Raw genomic sequence first — 16,184 nt, forward strand, 5'->3', positions numbered from 1 at the left:
ATAAAACATTTAGGTTTGTCTCGTGATTTTTTTTGTGGCGTTGTTGCACACATACGTAAAGTACTAATCATCGTATAGGGAATGAGCTTAGCGGAAGAGTAGCGTCCCTTGATTGGACGTCACCTTACAGAGAGAACGTCAATTTGGTTTTGAAGTGTCTCAAGCCGCTTTCACCGGAAGCGAGGACGAGAGACGCATGCGCACAACCAACATGACGTTCTCTATCTAATAACTTTTCCGCCGGTGACGTCACAGACTATGGGTGACGTCCAATCAAGGGACGCTACTCTTCCGATAATCTCATTCCCTATAGTGGCTTTTTTGATAGATGGCAATGATATTTCTTTGGATTGTGTTGTAGATGTCAATAATGACTAAAAAGTTCAAGTGCCAATGATGATAATTGAATGTACAACATCAAGACATTCAAATCAAAGTACAGATTCCAAGTTTAATTTCTTACTGATTTATTTGTTGTGATAAATTCAAAATCCAAATCAAATAGCATGGTCATAATTCAATTAGTATCATAAATTCCAAATCTGTAGAAGCAATCCAAATGTTAAGTCATATTGCCTATGTAACCATTTTAATATAAGTGGAATATTTCTAAGTCCGTAAGTGCAATCAATGACAGTGAGCACAAAAAGTTAAAATGTGTAGCTCAAAGTGAAGTAGAATCCCGATTTGATCAAAAACACTCTGCTTTATATCCGCCTACTGTAAACTGTTTCCACAATTCCTTCAAACCACTCCTCCTACTGATTTCGACCGCCCAGTGTCAAGTCTAAAATCACCCCCTTAAGAGTTGTGAAAGGCTTGGATGATGTCGGTCTTTGTTAATCCAGTTTCGAGTGTTACATGTACATGTATATCGTTCTGTGCTATGAGTGCTTTGTATAATTGTTTATTGGCATGATTTTTCCCTAATAGGTGGCTGTTGGTTGTAATTAATTTTCCACACATGTAGAAATCTGGGGCCAAGTTCCGTCGAAATGGGGAAATGTGTGGTTCAGTTTCGTGAATTTTGTTATTCACGTTCCAAAGTAATACGTTCCTATTGGATATATTCTTCCATTATGTTGTATTATGTTGTCAATGTCTGTTTTCTTGCTTGTTTTTCTGTAAGTTATACCCAAATTCTTAATGTTCTCTACTCATCCTGAGTAGCCTGTAGTCAGGCTAGTCGCCTATCAGCCGGTTGTTACTGTCTTCAGTGCTTAATTCTTCTTTTTCGTTGTTTTCATGCTCATATTGCAATTTAGTTTGGTCAGTTTTTGGTGCATGGAACCACTCAGATGTAAGGCAAAACTTGTAATTTCTCCAAACTTTGTTAGTCTGTTTTGGAAGGCATTTAGGGATGGTGCTGATACAACATCTTCTGGAAGGGAGTTCCAGGCATTTATTACTATGGGATGCCAGATTGCACTCCCCCCCCCTCCCCCCCAAGAGGATTCTTCTCCATTCATGACAACTCGCTGTTTCCGAACAGTCAGGAAATCTCGCACCCACGCCAAAACCTGCCCCTCTATACCATAGCTCTTTAGTTTCCCCAGCAGACGCTCATGCGGTACAGTGTCAAGTGCTTTTGCAAAATCTAAGTAAATTGTATCCACACTACCACCATCCTCTATAATCCTTGTCCACATATCAAGCACAGCAATTAGATTCGTTGAGCAACTTTTACCATTCATGAAGCCATGCTGATATTCACTGAATAGACAGTTTTCTTGGAAGTGTTTGATGAAATGGTTCCTCAATATTGACTCCGTTATTTTACAAACTATACTACTTAGGCTCACTGGGCGGTAGTTACCAGGAACTGTCTTCTTGCCTGTCTTAAAAATTGGCGAAACATTGTCCAGTTTCCATTCTGATGGTATGGCTCCCTCTTCAATAGATATTCATCAGGATTGTTAGTGGGAAGGCTAACTCACTGGCACAGTCTTGAGGACGGAGGGTGGATGCAGTCTGGGCCAAGAACATTGTTAGGATTCAGCTTTAGAAGTTTCTGCTCAACTTGGTCTTTCTCTATCTGTATTCTGTTTAAAGATGAACATATATTTCTTATCTGGGCCTCAGGTATTCATAAGTTCAGGAGACTGTCAGCGTTAGAGTATAAACATTTCAACTTATTTACAAAGTTAGATAGTTTTGAAGGATGATGGAGTTTATTATATACACTATTTACAGTTTTCTCATTCAAATTTACTGGTTCTCTTGCCGGGTTCCTCCCCTTGCAAGATTCACCACCCTCCATTTCCTTATTAACCATGAAGACACTTTCCCTTGTTCTTCCGCCTCCTTCCTTTTTCTGTTTCGTTCCTCTAGGAGCACCTTCCATTCTCGTCTCTCTAAAAGGGTCATGTCCCTACTTATGAAGATTTGTGATCCTTTTAATCTCTTTGTTATCCGCAGGATTTGGTTGCATCTTTCAGAGCTATTGAATTTGACTTTCATTGGTCTTGGTCGTTCTCCCTTCTTTCCTAGCCTGAAGGGACTATCAAACTCACACTCATCTGCTTTTATCTTTTAGAGAATAAGATTAATTTGTATGATGTCGTCTTCAATTCTATCCTTTGCTTCATCCTTTTTACTTTCATCAATATTGAAGAATATAAGGTTTTGATTTCTCTCTCTCTCTCTCTCTCTCTCTCTCTCTCTCTCTCTCTCTCTCTCTCTCTCTCTCTCTCTCTCTCTCTCACCCCTCTGACATTTTCACTCGCCCTTGCCTGACACTGCATTGTCATCTTGTCAGAAATATCTTTATTGAATTTGTCTTGATCTTCTTTAAATTTGTATATGTCTGAGCATAGGGAGGCTTTGCCTGGCCATTCGCTTTCTAATGCTGTACTTCTAATTGTTTCAACCATTGATTCTGTAAAGCTCCCTTTTTCAATGGAAGATACTTGTCATCTATATTGCTCACTTTTAGGCACCTAAGAACTTTGCTGCAGCGTTGCTACATGAGTTTGAGCAATAGTAATTCAGCACTGCACACGGCCTTTCTGCATCGTTCCGTAGTAGTTGGTATGTGCTATCATCAATATTTTCGCAGGTTGTATGGTACCAAATGTCGCACAATTCACATTGGAGGGACTTGTCATTATTTTTACAGGGCTGGTTGCATGTCCCGCAGTTATCTAGATTTGAGGCAGGTTTGTACTTATTGCTTGGCTCATTTCCAGTACTGGTGCTTAGCTTCTTGCCCTCTACAATGGCCTCATTTTTTATTTTTGCACTGATCATGTTCGATGTAGGCTCTCTAAGAGGTATTGAGGATCTTGATCACTGATTGTGTTAGATTTAGACCTCTCCATATCTTGGTCATTCTTTGATGATCTACTGCTGCTGTCTCTTTTGCTGTTCATCATTTAACAAGTGGCAAAAGCTTAAATGTGGCCTTTCAGTGTGTGACGAGACGAACGAAAGAGAATGCAAGGATGAGGCTTCACACAAGACAAACTTTCGCGGAAAGTTGGTCCCTTTCGTGTTTCTACATTTATATTGATGCTTGTTGATGGAGAATTGTGTACACTTAACAACGATTCCAGACCAGGGTAGATAATAACTGAAATTACACTCCAAACAAAGCCAACAGGATTACTCGTCTGAAAAATATCAATTCACCTCAACTTCCTAGATCAAAGACATTATGTGGTCTCTTTTTGAAAGTTAACAATTTGTCAAGGCTCAGTTTGACCCTAATCGGTGATATGTACAATCAGTATTTTTGAAGGAAGGTCATAACACACTAGTTCATCGTTCGTAGTTCAAATGAATAAATGAGGAACTTTTCTCGCAAGCAGAACGTAAGCGAGTGGTTCGATTTTTTGTACTGTATCACTGTATCTTGCCGTTCACTCCAATATGATTGAAAGTTTCGGGTTGGAGCCCATCGTATTTTCTCAACTAGATTGTCATTGTTACACTTTCGACTTAACGCACCAAAAATGTAACTTTTTATTTTTAATCTTAGTTATTATGATTCTTGTTTAAATTGTTTTAGATCTGTACCACCATTTGTTCGCAGAGATATGCTTGTATTCATTGTATTAAATAATTTGTTATCATTCCATATGTTCCATCCATGTTTTATGTAAAGGCATTAGTCTATCATTTAATGGATATTTACTTTCATGTTATATGATTAGTATTCATGTTTTAACGTACTATTTTTATTCTTATTTCTATATTTCCATTTGATTATGATTTGATTGACATATGTGGAGACATTCCATCTATGTTAGCATTTTAATTACAATTCCACGTATTATATTATTTTACGTCTATAAAATTTAATGTGGACAAAATATATGTTTTTACATGTTATATGTTGCAGTCGACCTGTAGTACATATTATATGTTTTGACATGTTATATGTTGCAGTCGACCTGTAGTATATATTATATGTTTTTACATGTTATATGTTGCAGTCGACCTGTAGTATATATTATATGTTTTTACATGTTATATGTTGCAGTCGACCTGGAGTATATATTATATGTTTTTACATGTTATATGTTGCAGTCGACCTGTAGTATATATTATATGTTTTTACATGTTATATGTTGCAGTCGACCTGTAGTATATATTATATGTTTTTACATGTTATATGTTGCAGTCGACCGGTAGTATATATTATATGTTTTTACATGTTATATGTTGCAGTCGACCTGTGGTATATATTATATGTTTTTACATGTTATATGTTGCAGTCGACCGGTAGTATATATGCTATTAACTACATACTGCTGTAATATTTCTGTAAACTTCTACTCTACGTGCTTTTCTACTGTTGTCCTGTTATCCTACTGCATTTTCTTCTATCGTCCATCGTCTTCTTCAATCGTCCATCGTCTATTAAACACAGTCATCATCTTTATCAACAACAACGTTCTCGGTTTTCATTTCATATGTATGGCAGCGTTCGCCCAGGTGCGATATATCATATTGTTGTAATACCAAAATGACTTACACTTGTGACCAACAGAGACTAACCACATTCCCGGTATTTGGCGGGAATTGTCATGTGATCTAAACACACGAAGCCGCATTGTTATTTGTTTGTTCTTTGTTGGCTTATTTTTGTCGAAATGACCTCTCTCTCTCTCTCTCTCTCTCTCTCTCTCTCTCTCTCTCTCTCTCTCTCTCTCTCTCTCTCTCTCTCTCTCACGGTTATAATCGGACGCCCTCGGTATGGGGTTTTCTATTGATACTATGCGTTAAGATAAAATACTCGCGTGTTCTGTCTGCCAGATATTTCCTACCAACACATAAAACAACGTGTTTTAACGTGCATACTGTCTTAGAGGAACTTTAGTGAGAACAAATCACCGAATTGGCGGTCAAATAACAATAACAATTATTTATTTTTTAAAATTATTATTATTATTATTATTATTATTATTATTATTATTATTATTATTATTATTATTATCATTATTATTATTTATCATCATCATTATCATCATCATTGTTTTTATATTATTGATTCATTTATTCATCTTCAACTTTATTATCATGCATCATTAAAGTCTATCTCACAGTCAAATTTCAAAGGCATAAATATTCATGATTAAAAATGGTCTTTCTTTTTTTTTTTCTTTTTTTTTTTTTTTGCCTGACCATGATTTTAACATCTTTTTATGAGGTCACCCAAGATCCATGAACATGTTTACTGTTCACCGGAACATGATTACAGAATACCCGTGAAATTGATTTATTCGCCATTAAATAAAGCAAATTACGTGACACAACATTAGCTCTTTGGCGCTTGAGGATTTTGCATTAATTCTTCTTCTTCTTCTTCTTCTTCTTCTTCTTTTTCTTCTTCTTCTTCTTCTCCCCCCCCCCCCCCTCTCTCTCCCCCTCTCTCTCTCTCCCTCACCCTCTCACTCTCACTCTCTCCCTCTCTCTCTCTCCCTCTCTCTCTCTCTCTCTCTCTCTCTCTCTCTCTCTCTCTCTCTCTTAGTAAGGCACGTAAAGTTCTTTGACAATTTTAAGCACCTGCATTAAAAATCCATGACTTGTTGTATTGTCATGATTTTACTTTGGATAATTATATAGTCACTTATTTGATGGGAGACCATTAGGGTACCTTGACCGAATTTTCAAATTTTCTCTCCAAAGCCTTGTTGTGGGGATTCGAGTTGACTTCATCTTGATCAGACAAGAGGCATCTAGTGGGGCAGCGTGGCTCAGCGGTACAGTCTTTGCTTCCTACCCAAAAGGTACCGGGTTCGATCGCCCGTCGCTGCGCAGTATGACCTTAAGCAAGTCACCTTGCCCTAGCTCAATTTGCGGCGCTGCACTGCGGCTGACCCTGGGTTATTCCAGTCTACCCTTGGAATAGATCCTAGAGACAAATTTCCTCTATGGGATGAATAAAGGTAATTTTATTATTATTTTATTTTCAGTGGAAGGGAACATAACCACGCCCCTCGGACAGTCTTCCGGATGTCATCAGTGGCAGTTAGTGTAGTTTAACTAAGCAAACAACACGATGTCACCATCAATGGTATGAGTTTGAGGAAAACACTTATTAGTTCTGCACGCCCTATCAATCGTACCATCACAAAAAACTGTGGGTATCTTTTAATGTACATAGTCTAGTTGTTTGAATATAGTGAGAACTAATAACCATAATATTGGTCTAAAAACAATAATAAATCCACAGAGTTATGTCGACGTAATTATTCTTTTGTTTGCTGGCTTGAGGAAGTATCACAAATCCTGCGTTTTGATTGGTCAAAAACCTACTGGTTAATAAAACATTTATTTGAATGTAACTACATAACTTTTTGTTTTCATGAACAGAGCACGAACAGCAAAAGTTGTACTCAGTTAAGTAAAATGAGAAATTAATTTTTGAAAAAGTTCCGGTTCGCCTTTAATGGTTAAACATAATGTTGTCGTTATGAGGTTTCAGTACAGATGTAAATCAAATCAAGAGACTTTTTGTTGTCACACTAGGGAGTCTGTCAAACTTTCCTTGCTCGAACTTTGAATAGGTGTTTAACAGTTTTTCTTAGTTATTGTACTTTTATAACCCATTTCCAATCTTTGTAGAGTGCTCAAATTTAAAGATGGATTTTACGAAAGCCGGACCAACAATAATTACCAGACTGAAATTTCTGTCAGAGGAGAATCCTGGAAAGCCAGCGTTCATATTCTGGGACAAATGCTTTCGGAGAACTGTGCTTACCCGCCAAGACATATGGGAAGAAAGCAGAAAATGGGCAACTTTCCTTAGTCGTCAGGGAATCGTAAAAGGCGATGTTGTGTGCAATACCCTTCCAAACTCCCAGGAACGCTTAATCAGTAAGTTGCATCGTGGTTATATCCTTTTTAAAATCGCAACATTAAATCAAAATAGGGCACACTTGTTGGGTTGCTCGTAATTGCGTTCATATTTGAAACTCAATTCGTTTTAGTCACATTTTCAAAGAGCAATGGAGTGCAATGCTCCTTTTCCTAATAGGCTTCAACAGTCGTGACGCCACTTTCCTCGTAATGACGCATAGTAACTTAGTAACCGGTTCTAAACTATCGGAATAATGGCTGACCCCCTATAAAAATACTTCGACGAGCATAAACGTGTATACAGAGGAGAAAAAACATTGTAAATCTGATCATTTTTGACTTCTTTACATTCTGATCACATGACATGTGAAAAAGCTCTAGCCAGCATAAAGAGTAAAAAGTACCAATTTTCGTTCTTTAGAACCAACCTTATCGTTGCTGGGCGGACGTGACATCAGACTATTGAATCCAATTGTTACCACAAGTAAGATTTGAGAGTGAAATTCTAAGGTTATACACACAATATCTAAATCAGATCTGCCTACGACATTACTAAAAATTCAAAGACTTACGAAATGTTGGCTCCAATTTTTGAACTTCATGGGCATCTTTAAGGCATTACAACGTCTTGAAAACAAATGTTGATGCTTTAATACATAATTTGAACAATTCTGAAGTGCTACAATCCTCTAATATTTTAATGGTTGAATTATTAATCTCAACTGCAAATTATTGATTTTTTTCAAATGCATTCCCAGCCACCTATGGTGTAATCTTGGCTGGTGCCGTCTCCATGCACGGACAAAAATTTCTGGCTGATGGTGAAGACCTAATCAAGAACTTGGAGGATTCTAAATGTAAAGCGATCATAATTGATCCAGAGGAGGAAGTAAGATGGGTTTAATTTTTTAAGGTTCTTGATTGAAAATTAATGATTATATTGACAATAATAATAATAATGATAATAATAATAATAATAATAATAATAATAATAATAATAATAATAATAATAAGAAGAAGAAGAAGAAGAAGAAGAAGAAGAAGAAGAAGAAGAAGAAGAAGAAGAAGAAGAAGAAGAAGAAGAAGAAGAAGAATGATAATAATTATAATAATGATAATAATAATAATGATGATGATGATGATGATGATGATGATGATGATGATGATGATGATGATGATGATGATGATGATGATGATGAAAATAATCATAATCAAAATAACTTCTTCCTGTTATTTCTTTTGATTGTTGCGTTTAACGATGTCACAAATCTTGAAAACTGTTGTCAGTTCATTCTCCACTAAATGTAGTCAAGGCACTGTACAATGGACTTAAAAGCAATCAGCAACACTGATCTTTTAGGACGAGAGATGATGAATAGATTATGACATTACTTTAATTTTCAACAGAGACAACGCTGCTTCCTGAATATGGTGAGAAAATTTGAGTAAAAAGACTTTTCAAAAGACTCAACTTTGCGTTGCACGCAGCAAGACTGGCACCAAGAACATTATGTCTTCTTCTTCTTCTTCTTCTTCTTCTTCTTCTTCTTCTTCTTCTTCTTCTTCTTCTTCTTCTTCTTCTTCTTCTTCTTCTTCTTCTTCTTCCTTTTTAATTTATTCCATCAACTATTTTTAACTGAACGAATAAAGCAAATAAATCGTAAATCAATGACATCTGTGCACCCTGCTTCTTCTTTCAGCTTATCCCTCATGTTGCAGGGTTGCCATAATGAATGTCACGTCTCCATGCATCTCAGTTCAGCGCATCATCTTCCACCAGGCCCAGTTCTTTCATATCGTCGTTTAATTTATCCAACGATCTAGTCATTGGGCGTCCCTTTTTCGTCTTTCCCGCTAATTGTAAGTCCAATACTTTCCTTGCCACGTGCTCCCTCTCTTTACATGTCCAAACCATTTCAATCTATCTTCTCTCATCTTTATTGATACATTCTTCACTTCAGTCAACATTCGAATTCGTTCATTTCTCACTTTATCTTTTCTTGTCCAGCCAAGTGACCATCTCAACATCCTCATTTCTGCCACCTCAACTTATTTATCTTGTTTCTTTGTTGTAGCTGCTGTCTCTAGTCCATATAACATTGCTGATCTTACAATTGTTGTATATATTTTCCCCTTCAGCTTTGCAGAAGTTCGTTTGTCACACATAACTCCAGTTACCTTCCTCCAATTATTCAAGCCTGCCTGTATCCTCTTCTTATCCTCCATCTCATTGCCCCCATCTCCTTATACAGTTGTTCCTAAGTAATTGATTTGTTTCTGGCACATCCTCTTCTCCTATCTTTATTAGTGGTCCTGTTCTCTGTTATCCTATGCACAAATATTCTCGTCTTCGATCTGATAACCCTTAATCCCCACCCGTCTCCAACCCTCCAGTTCCTTTTCTGCCTAAGCTTTTGTATCATTCAACACGTCATCCGCATACATCATGTTCCATGGTGCCTCTCGCCGAATGGGTTCTGTTAGAATATCCATTACTATTGAAAACAGCAGTGGGCTGAGAGCAGATCCCAGGTGAATCCACCTCTAACATTAAATGGATCAGTTGAGCGAACAGCTGTCCTTACCACTGTTTTGTTTCCTTTGTAGTATCTTGGATAACTTTGATATATTTCTTTGTTACCCCCTTTGCTCTTAGACAGTACCACATTTCTTCTCTTGGCACCCTATCATATGCTTTCTCCAGGTCAATGAACACACAATGTAATTCTCTTTGTTTTTCTGTATACTCCTCCTCTGCGGTCACTTTTAGAGCAAATATAGCATCCGTTGCAATTTTACTATCAACAAATCAAAACTGTTCTTCACTTATGTCTAGATCTTTTCTAATCCTCTTATTGATAACTCTTTCCAATATCTTCATTGTATGGCTCATTAACTTGATGCCACTGTAGTTGCACATTCTTGAACATCTTTATTTTTGTATATGGGAATCAACGTACATTTTGTCCATTCTTCTGGCATTTTCTTTTTCTCCAAGATGTCGTTGAATATCCATACCAGGATATTTAACCCTTCATCTCCAAGTTATCCCCATACTTTTGCTGATATCTCATCTGGTCCAACTGCTTTCCCCCTTTTCATCTTGTGCACTGCATCCCACAACTCGTTCTTGCTTATCTCATCTACTATCTGTATAACTGCACTTCTCCTGTCCCTGTCATTCTCTTCATTCATGAGGTATTCGTAGTATGTGTTCCATCTTGCTCGAATCTCTTCATCTTTGCCCAATATTCTTCCATTCTTGTCTTTGATCATCTTATGTTGTATATCTCTTATATTCTTGTCCCTCTTTTTCGTTATTCTGAAAATATTTTTCTGGCCTTTTTTACTTCCTTATTGCTCATAAATTTCTTTGAATGTCTAGAACTTAATTTTGCATCGGCTCTTTTTGCTTCTTTCTTTGCCTGCTTATATTATAGTCCGGCCGTGCACTCTGCTTACTACAATTGTTAGTGGATTGTTCTCATGCCTTTAAATCAAGTAAAATATAGTATCTATTATTTATTTTCATCACCAGACTGGAGCATATGACGTCTTGGAAACGATAAAGTACACTGATGAAAAAACAGGAAAAGTTGGATACAAAGGACTTCCTTTTCTAACTCAAATTATCCCAATCGCCTCTGGAGACAAGGACGGAGGTAAAAACTGGCTCAACGTCGCTGACCAGGAACTTGAGACATGTGTAGATGAAACAGTCACAGAGAATGACGTGGCCATGATAATGTGCACGAGCGGATCGACTGGATTTGCCAAATTAGTCCCTTATTCCCAAAAGAGACTTTTTATATGCGCCAATAATCTCAAAACGTTACTGGGTATAAAACACGATTCTGTACATTATAACGAAAGAAATCTTGGATGGATTGGGGGTGCCCCAATCGTATATCCTATTTCAGGATGCACAAGGGTAGTTGTTGATCTAATCCCGGGAAAGACTGATGACCCCGGTTCTCTAATTACTCATATTCTTGACCATGAAAAGTGCGACGTCGCGGATATTAAGCCAAGTGATATTCAAGCAACTCTGGATCATCTTGATACCTTAGGACAGTACAAGTTACCAAAACTTCTGGGTGCCGTTGGGACTGGTGGCGGGCCTGTATCAAAGGCGACAATGAAAGCTATAGGACGAATTAGTGAGTCAATTAGAGTTTTATATGGTGCTACTGAGTTTGGCATCATTCACAGGCTTTGTGTAACTGACGGATCAAAATACGAAAACGCATGCTGCGGATACCCTGCTGAGTTGGCCGAGACAAAAGTTGTCGACGAGAATTTAAAAGCACTGGCTCCTGCGGAATTTGGTGAAGTGCTGTTTCGAGGGCCGTCTCTCTTTCCAGGATATTTGAACAAACTGGAAGTCAACAAAGAGGTGTTTTTGTCTGGTAAGCAGCATATTTTGGCCAATTAAGCGCAATGGGAAATTGCTACATTTCAAAGAATTATTTCTCTCCTTATATCAGATAGGTGTCGGGGTTTATGTTGTGAGGATTGAACCTAAAACCTCCTGATTAACTGACATATCCGCCGTCCAGCAACTAAAGGGGGGCTGGGGTTCGATCTCCAGCTGTAAAAGGCTGCTCGAAGACATGAGTTTGTTTGTTTTGTTGTTTTGTTTTCATTCTTTTATTTGCTTTTCTGGTTCTAATCTATAAATAACAATTGGATTCAGTAGTCTGATTTCACGCCACCAGGCAACGGCGGCCATCTTGGTTCTAAACAAAGAAAATCATTACTTTATGCTGGCTAGAACTTTTCATATGTCTTGTGATCAGAATGTGTAAAAGTCAAAACATATATATATATATATATATATATATATATATATATATATATATATATATACAGTATATATATATATATATATATATATATATATATATATATATATATATATTATATAATATAATAATATATATATATATATATATAATATATATATATATATATATATATATATATATATATATATATATACATGTGTGTTTCTGTGTGTTTTCTTTTCAGATGGCTGGTATCGTACATCGGACATCGGTTACAAGAACAAACAGGGACAACTGTTCGTCATATGTCGTAAGTCTCACGCCATCAATCACCAAGGGATACTACACTACCCAGGGTGGATAGAGGCAAGAGTAAACAAACATCCGGATATCAGGGTAAAAATGTTAATATATTATATATATATATATATATATATATATATATATATATTATATATATATATATATCCTGATGAGAGCAACGCTCGATAACAACGTTGTAGAAGTCAAACTATCTTAATTATATTTCAAATGTTTATAAATAGCTCCTTTTATACTAAAGTTGAGCACTATTATTTCATGGTTTTTGTTTTATAATTTATATATATATATATATATATATATATATATATATATATATATATATATATATATATATATATCATCCATTTCAGTGTTACACCACGCATCGTGCGCTTCGCAATGTTTAATTCGCTCATCGAGCAGGTGCTATGGAGTCAAATTTGACATTTCATACGGAATGTGTCGAATGTGTCGCATGTTTTTTTTGTCTTTTTGTACTTACACTCCCAATCATATCAACCACTGCCTAAGGTAAATAGTCCTTAACAACTGAGTCGAGTGGGGTTATTGATCCTAAGTGGCATAAACAATCATAGAACCCTGGGACCAAAGTATTACGATCATTGTCACTCATCCAGCCACTGATGACGCTCAACATTGGTTAGATTATCACAAGATGAGAGATCATTTTGTTGAGCCACTCGAAATGGCGTTTAATAATTAGATATCTAGATTGTTTTTTTACGACAAAAGATACATGTTAATTGGATCTTCACGCTCAAAGTTAAGAAATACGTGACCACCTAATTAGTAATGCAATTTCATTTCAGATTACTTTGTCACATATAATTTAGTGTCATCAAATCTAGATCTACATGACATTTGTATTCATATAATATTGTACCAAACGCAACATTCAAGTCTTAATTATTAGACCCTATATTCAAGTCACGTTTAAAAGTAGAAATTCAGATAAATAATGTATTTCGGCGTGACTAAGGGAATTTCTTTAAAACTTTTGCACTGTAAGAAGAGCACTATCTAGACCAAAATGCAAATTGTCAGGTTTCGGAAATGCAAACGATCTGATATTTTTGTATTGTAAAGTTTTGGTTTGGTTACCTTTTATAGCGTTATAATATTTGTTTGTTTGTTTGTTTTTGTTTTTGTTTCTGTATTGTTTTATTTGTATTGTTGTATTTTGTTGGGGTTTTATTTTTGTTCTCTGTAATTTCTTTTTTTACTATGCCCAACCAACAGTTATCGGGTTGCTTGAGATATGTTAAATATAACATTTGAAATTGAATGTAAGCTTCAATTTAATAAACAAAAACAGATAATGCTATTATCCGTTTGGTTTACTAAATTGAAGATAATATTCAATTTCACATTGTTATTTATTTCTTGGAGCTTCGACCAGCAACATTTGCATTACCCAGTATTCTTTGAAATATGTTATTAGTTCTGACCAAATGGAATTTGTTATAGATTATTGTCTTTTCCAAAAGGTAGCAAGAAAACTTGACTGTTGATTTTTTAAAAAAAGATAAGGCATTGTACTTGTACCTGAGAGTCCCTGGTTGCCGTGTAGCTCACTTAGCCGTTATTGCTTCCTTCGCGGCGTTGTACTGTCACCCAAGTTATATTATGTGGTCTTTTCTCGAGATAGACCTAACAGAAAAAATTCTCTTGAGGGTAATAAGTTATTTCTCATGGATCCGGAGCTGACCCCGGATTCTATAGCGTGAAATGGACAATATCACTTGCTTTCTACCCATTTGGATAGGACGCAAGTCACCACCATATCTAACAGATCCAGCAACCCAATCATTGCTTGGTGGACAGGGCGGGGAGGAGGGTTGTCCAAAAAAAAAATCTCTACTTCATCCGGAATCAATCTCGGTCCCTTTTTGTGTGAAACGTGTGCTCTGCATACTGAGCAGATTTTCTAAAACTTTATTTTGAATGTCGAAAACCTCGTCTGCGATCTAATGGGTCAAATTTAGGATTGTTCTGAATTTGGGTGGCTGTGCTGTTTACTGGTCGATCCTCAATGCGATCAGACGGTCCGCATTTTGGAATGAATGCGATATGAAGACTGGCTCGAGATCCATATCGAATCGCAATGAATTTGGCGCACCCATTTGACTGCATAGTGATTGAACGGATTAAGAGTGCATTAGTCTATCTTTGCATTTCAAGATGCATGTGTGTGTGTGTGTGTGTCTGTGTGTGTAAGTGTATATATGTATGTATGTGTGTGTCTGTGTGTACGTGTATATATGTATTTATTATGTATGTGTGTCTGTGTGTGTAAGTGTATATATGTATGTGTGTGTGTGTGTGTGTGTGTGTGTGTGTGTGTGTGGGTGGGTGGGTGGTTGGGTTAGTATTTGAGATAGGGATAGATTAATAGCAAGAAGATAAAGAAAGAGACAAAGAGATGGAAAGAGAGAGGGAGAGTGAGGAAGGTAGATACAAATTACTCATTGAATGACAATATTGCTTAATGTTGACAAAATAAATATTAGTTTGCCTTTTTTCTAATTTTAAGAACAATAGGGAATGAGATTAGCGGAAGCGAGGACGAGAGACGCATGCGCACAACCAACATGACGTTTCTCTCTAATAACTTTTCCCCCGGTAACGTCACAGACTATGAGTGACGTCGAATCAAGGGACGCTACTCTTCCGCTAATCTCATTCCCTATATTAAAACGTATCATACGACGATTATGTTATTAAAATCGGTTAATAAACTGCTCAATTGTACCTCAATGATTATTAAATTGATACTAAACTGTAGACAGTATTTTTTTTTTAATGAATAAAACAATTTCGAAAATGAACAAAATGCCAAACTCTGAACGTTTCGGACACACAAGCCTTCTTCAGCCAGTAGACAAAAATAAAATGAATATGTTTTTGTTATTGACTGCAGGAGGGTTTTGAGTCCGAAACGTTCCTTGTTTGATTTTTTTTTAAGCTGTTCTGTTCTATTCATTTTTGTTTATAACTCAATAATCCATATATCTCTTTTTTTTTCTTTTACCAGAGCAGCGTCGTTTTAGGTATCCCCGATCCGTACGTCTACGAGCAGATTTGCCTTTGCATCGCCAAAGCCCCCGATTCGAAAATGACAGCTGTGGAAGCCCGTGACTTCTGCAAGTCTCTGTTCCTGACCAATGAGGCCAATGACGTCACTCCAATGCCTAAATTTTATTTATTCTTTGACTCGTTTCCCCTGAACGCTAATGGAAAAATAGATAGAAAGGCCACGAAAAATTTGGCTCTAAAACGATTGCAAGCCGAATTTAATGTTATCTTGGAACATTAAAGTGCGTTAAATAAATGCATGAACCGAAGCTTGTCGTATTCTGATTGTATAGATAACCCATAATAGGATTCAATAGTCGTAACGTCACTTCCTTCATAATGACGCATGGTAACTTAGCAACACTGGTTCTAAACTATCGGAACAATGGCGGTCGCCCGTATGAATATTTCTCTGGCGAGCATAAAGGGTATTCAGAGGGGAAAAAACACATAAATTTGATCATGTTTTGACTTTTACACATTCTGACCACAAGGCATATGAAAAGTTCTAGCCAGCATGAAAAATAAAAAGTAATGATTTTCTTTGTTTAGAACCAAGTTGGCCGCCGTTGCCGGGCGTGTGACATCAGACTATTGAATCGTATTGTTTTGTTATTTTCATTTTGGCCAGAAAGGTTTTCCTTCAACTATTGAACGCTTGAAACGCCCATCAATTTGCCACATAGATAGTCT

At 36.7% G+C, this 16,184-nt stretch overlaps 1 protein-coding gene across 12 annotated transcripts in view; it reads left to right on the forward strand.

The window, feature by feature from the left end:
* The window catches only part of LOC144967710 (2-succinylbenzoate--CoA ligase-like), a 24,139-nt gene extending 8,379 nt beyond the window's left edge, over positions 1-15,760 (forward strand). For 5 of the 12 annotated variants that reach the window (XM_078905257.1, XM_078905259.1, XM_078905258.1 and 2 more), the window contains exons 2-7: positions 6,420-6,520; positions 7,072-7,323; positions 8,064-8,194; positions 10,844-11,714; positions 12,337-12,488; positions 15,451-15,760. In XM_078905257.1, the coding sequence (XP_078761383.1) occupies positions 7,089-7,323; positions 8,064-8,194; positions 10,844-11,714; positions 12,337-12,488; positions 15,451-15,732 (1,671 nt within the window). In that variant the 5' untranslated portion in view covers positions 6,420-6,520; positions 7,072-7,088 and the 3' untranslated portion in view covers positions 15,733-15,760. Of the gene's footprint in view, positions 14-303; positions 437-6,040; positions 6,393-6,419; positions 6,587-7,071; positions 7,324-8,063; positions 8,195-10,843; positions 11,715-12,336; positions 12,489-15,450 lie in introns of those variants that run through there. The other 7 variants (XM_078905261.1, XM_078905254.1, XM_078905262.1 and 4 more) reach the window with 7 other exon arrangements.
* Positions 15,761-16,184: the final 424 nt, after the last annotated feature.

Source organism: Berghia stephanieae, chromosome 3 (assembly GCF_034508935.2).
Source record: "Berghia stephanieae isolate SIO BIC M18660-M18661 chromosome 3, UCSD_Bste_1.3, whole genome shotgun sequence".
Classification (NCBI taxonomy): Eukaryota; Metazoa; Mollusca; class Gastropoda; order Nudibranchia; family Aeolidiidae; genus Berghia; species Berghia stephanieae.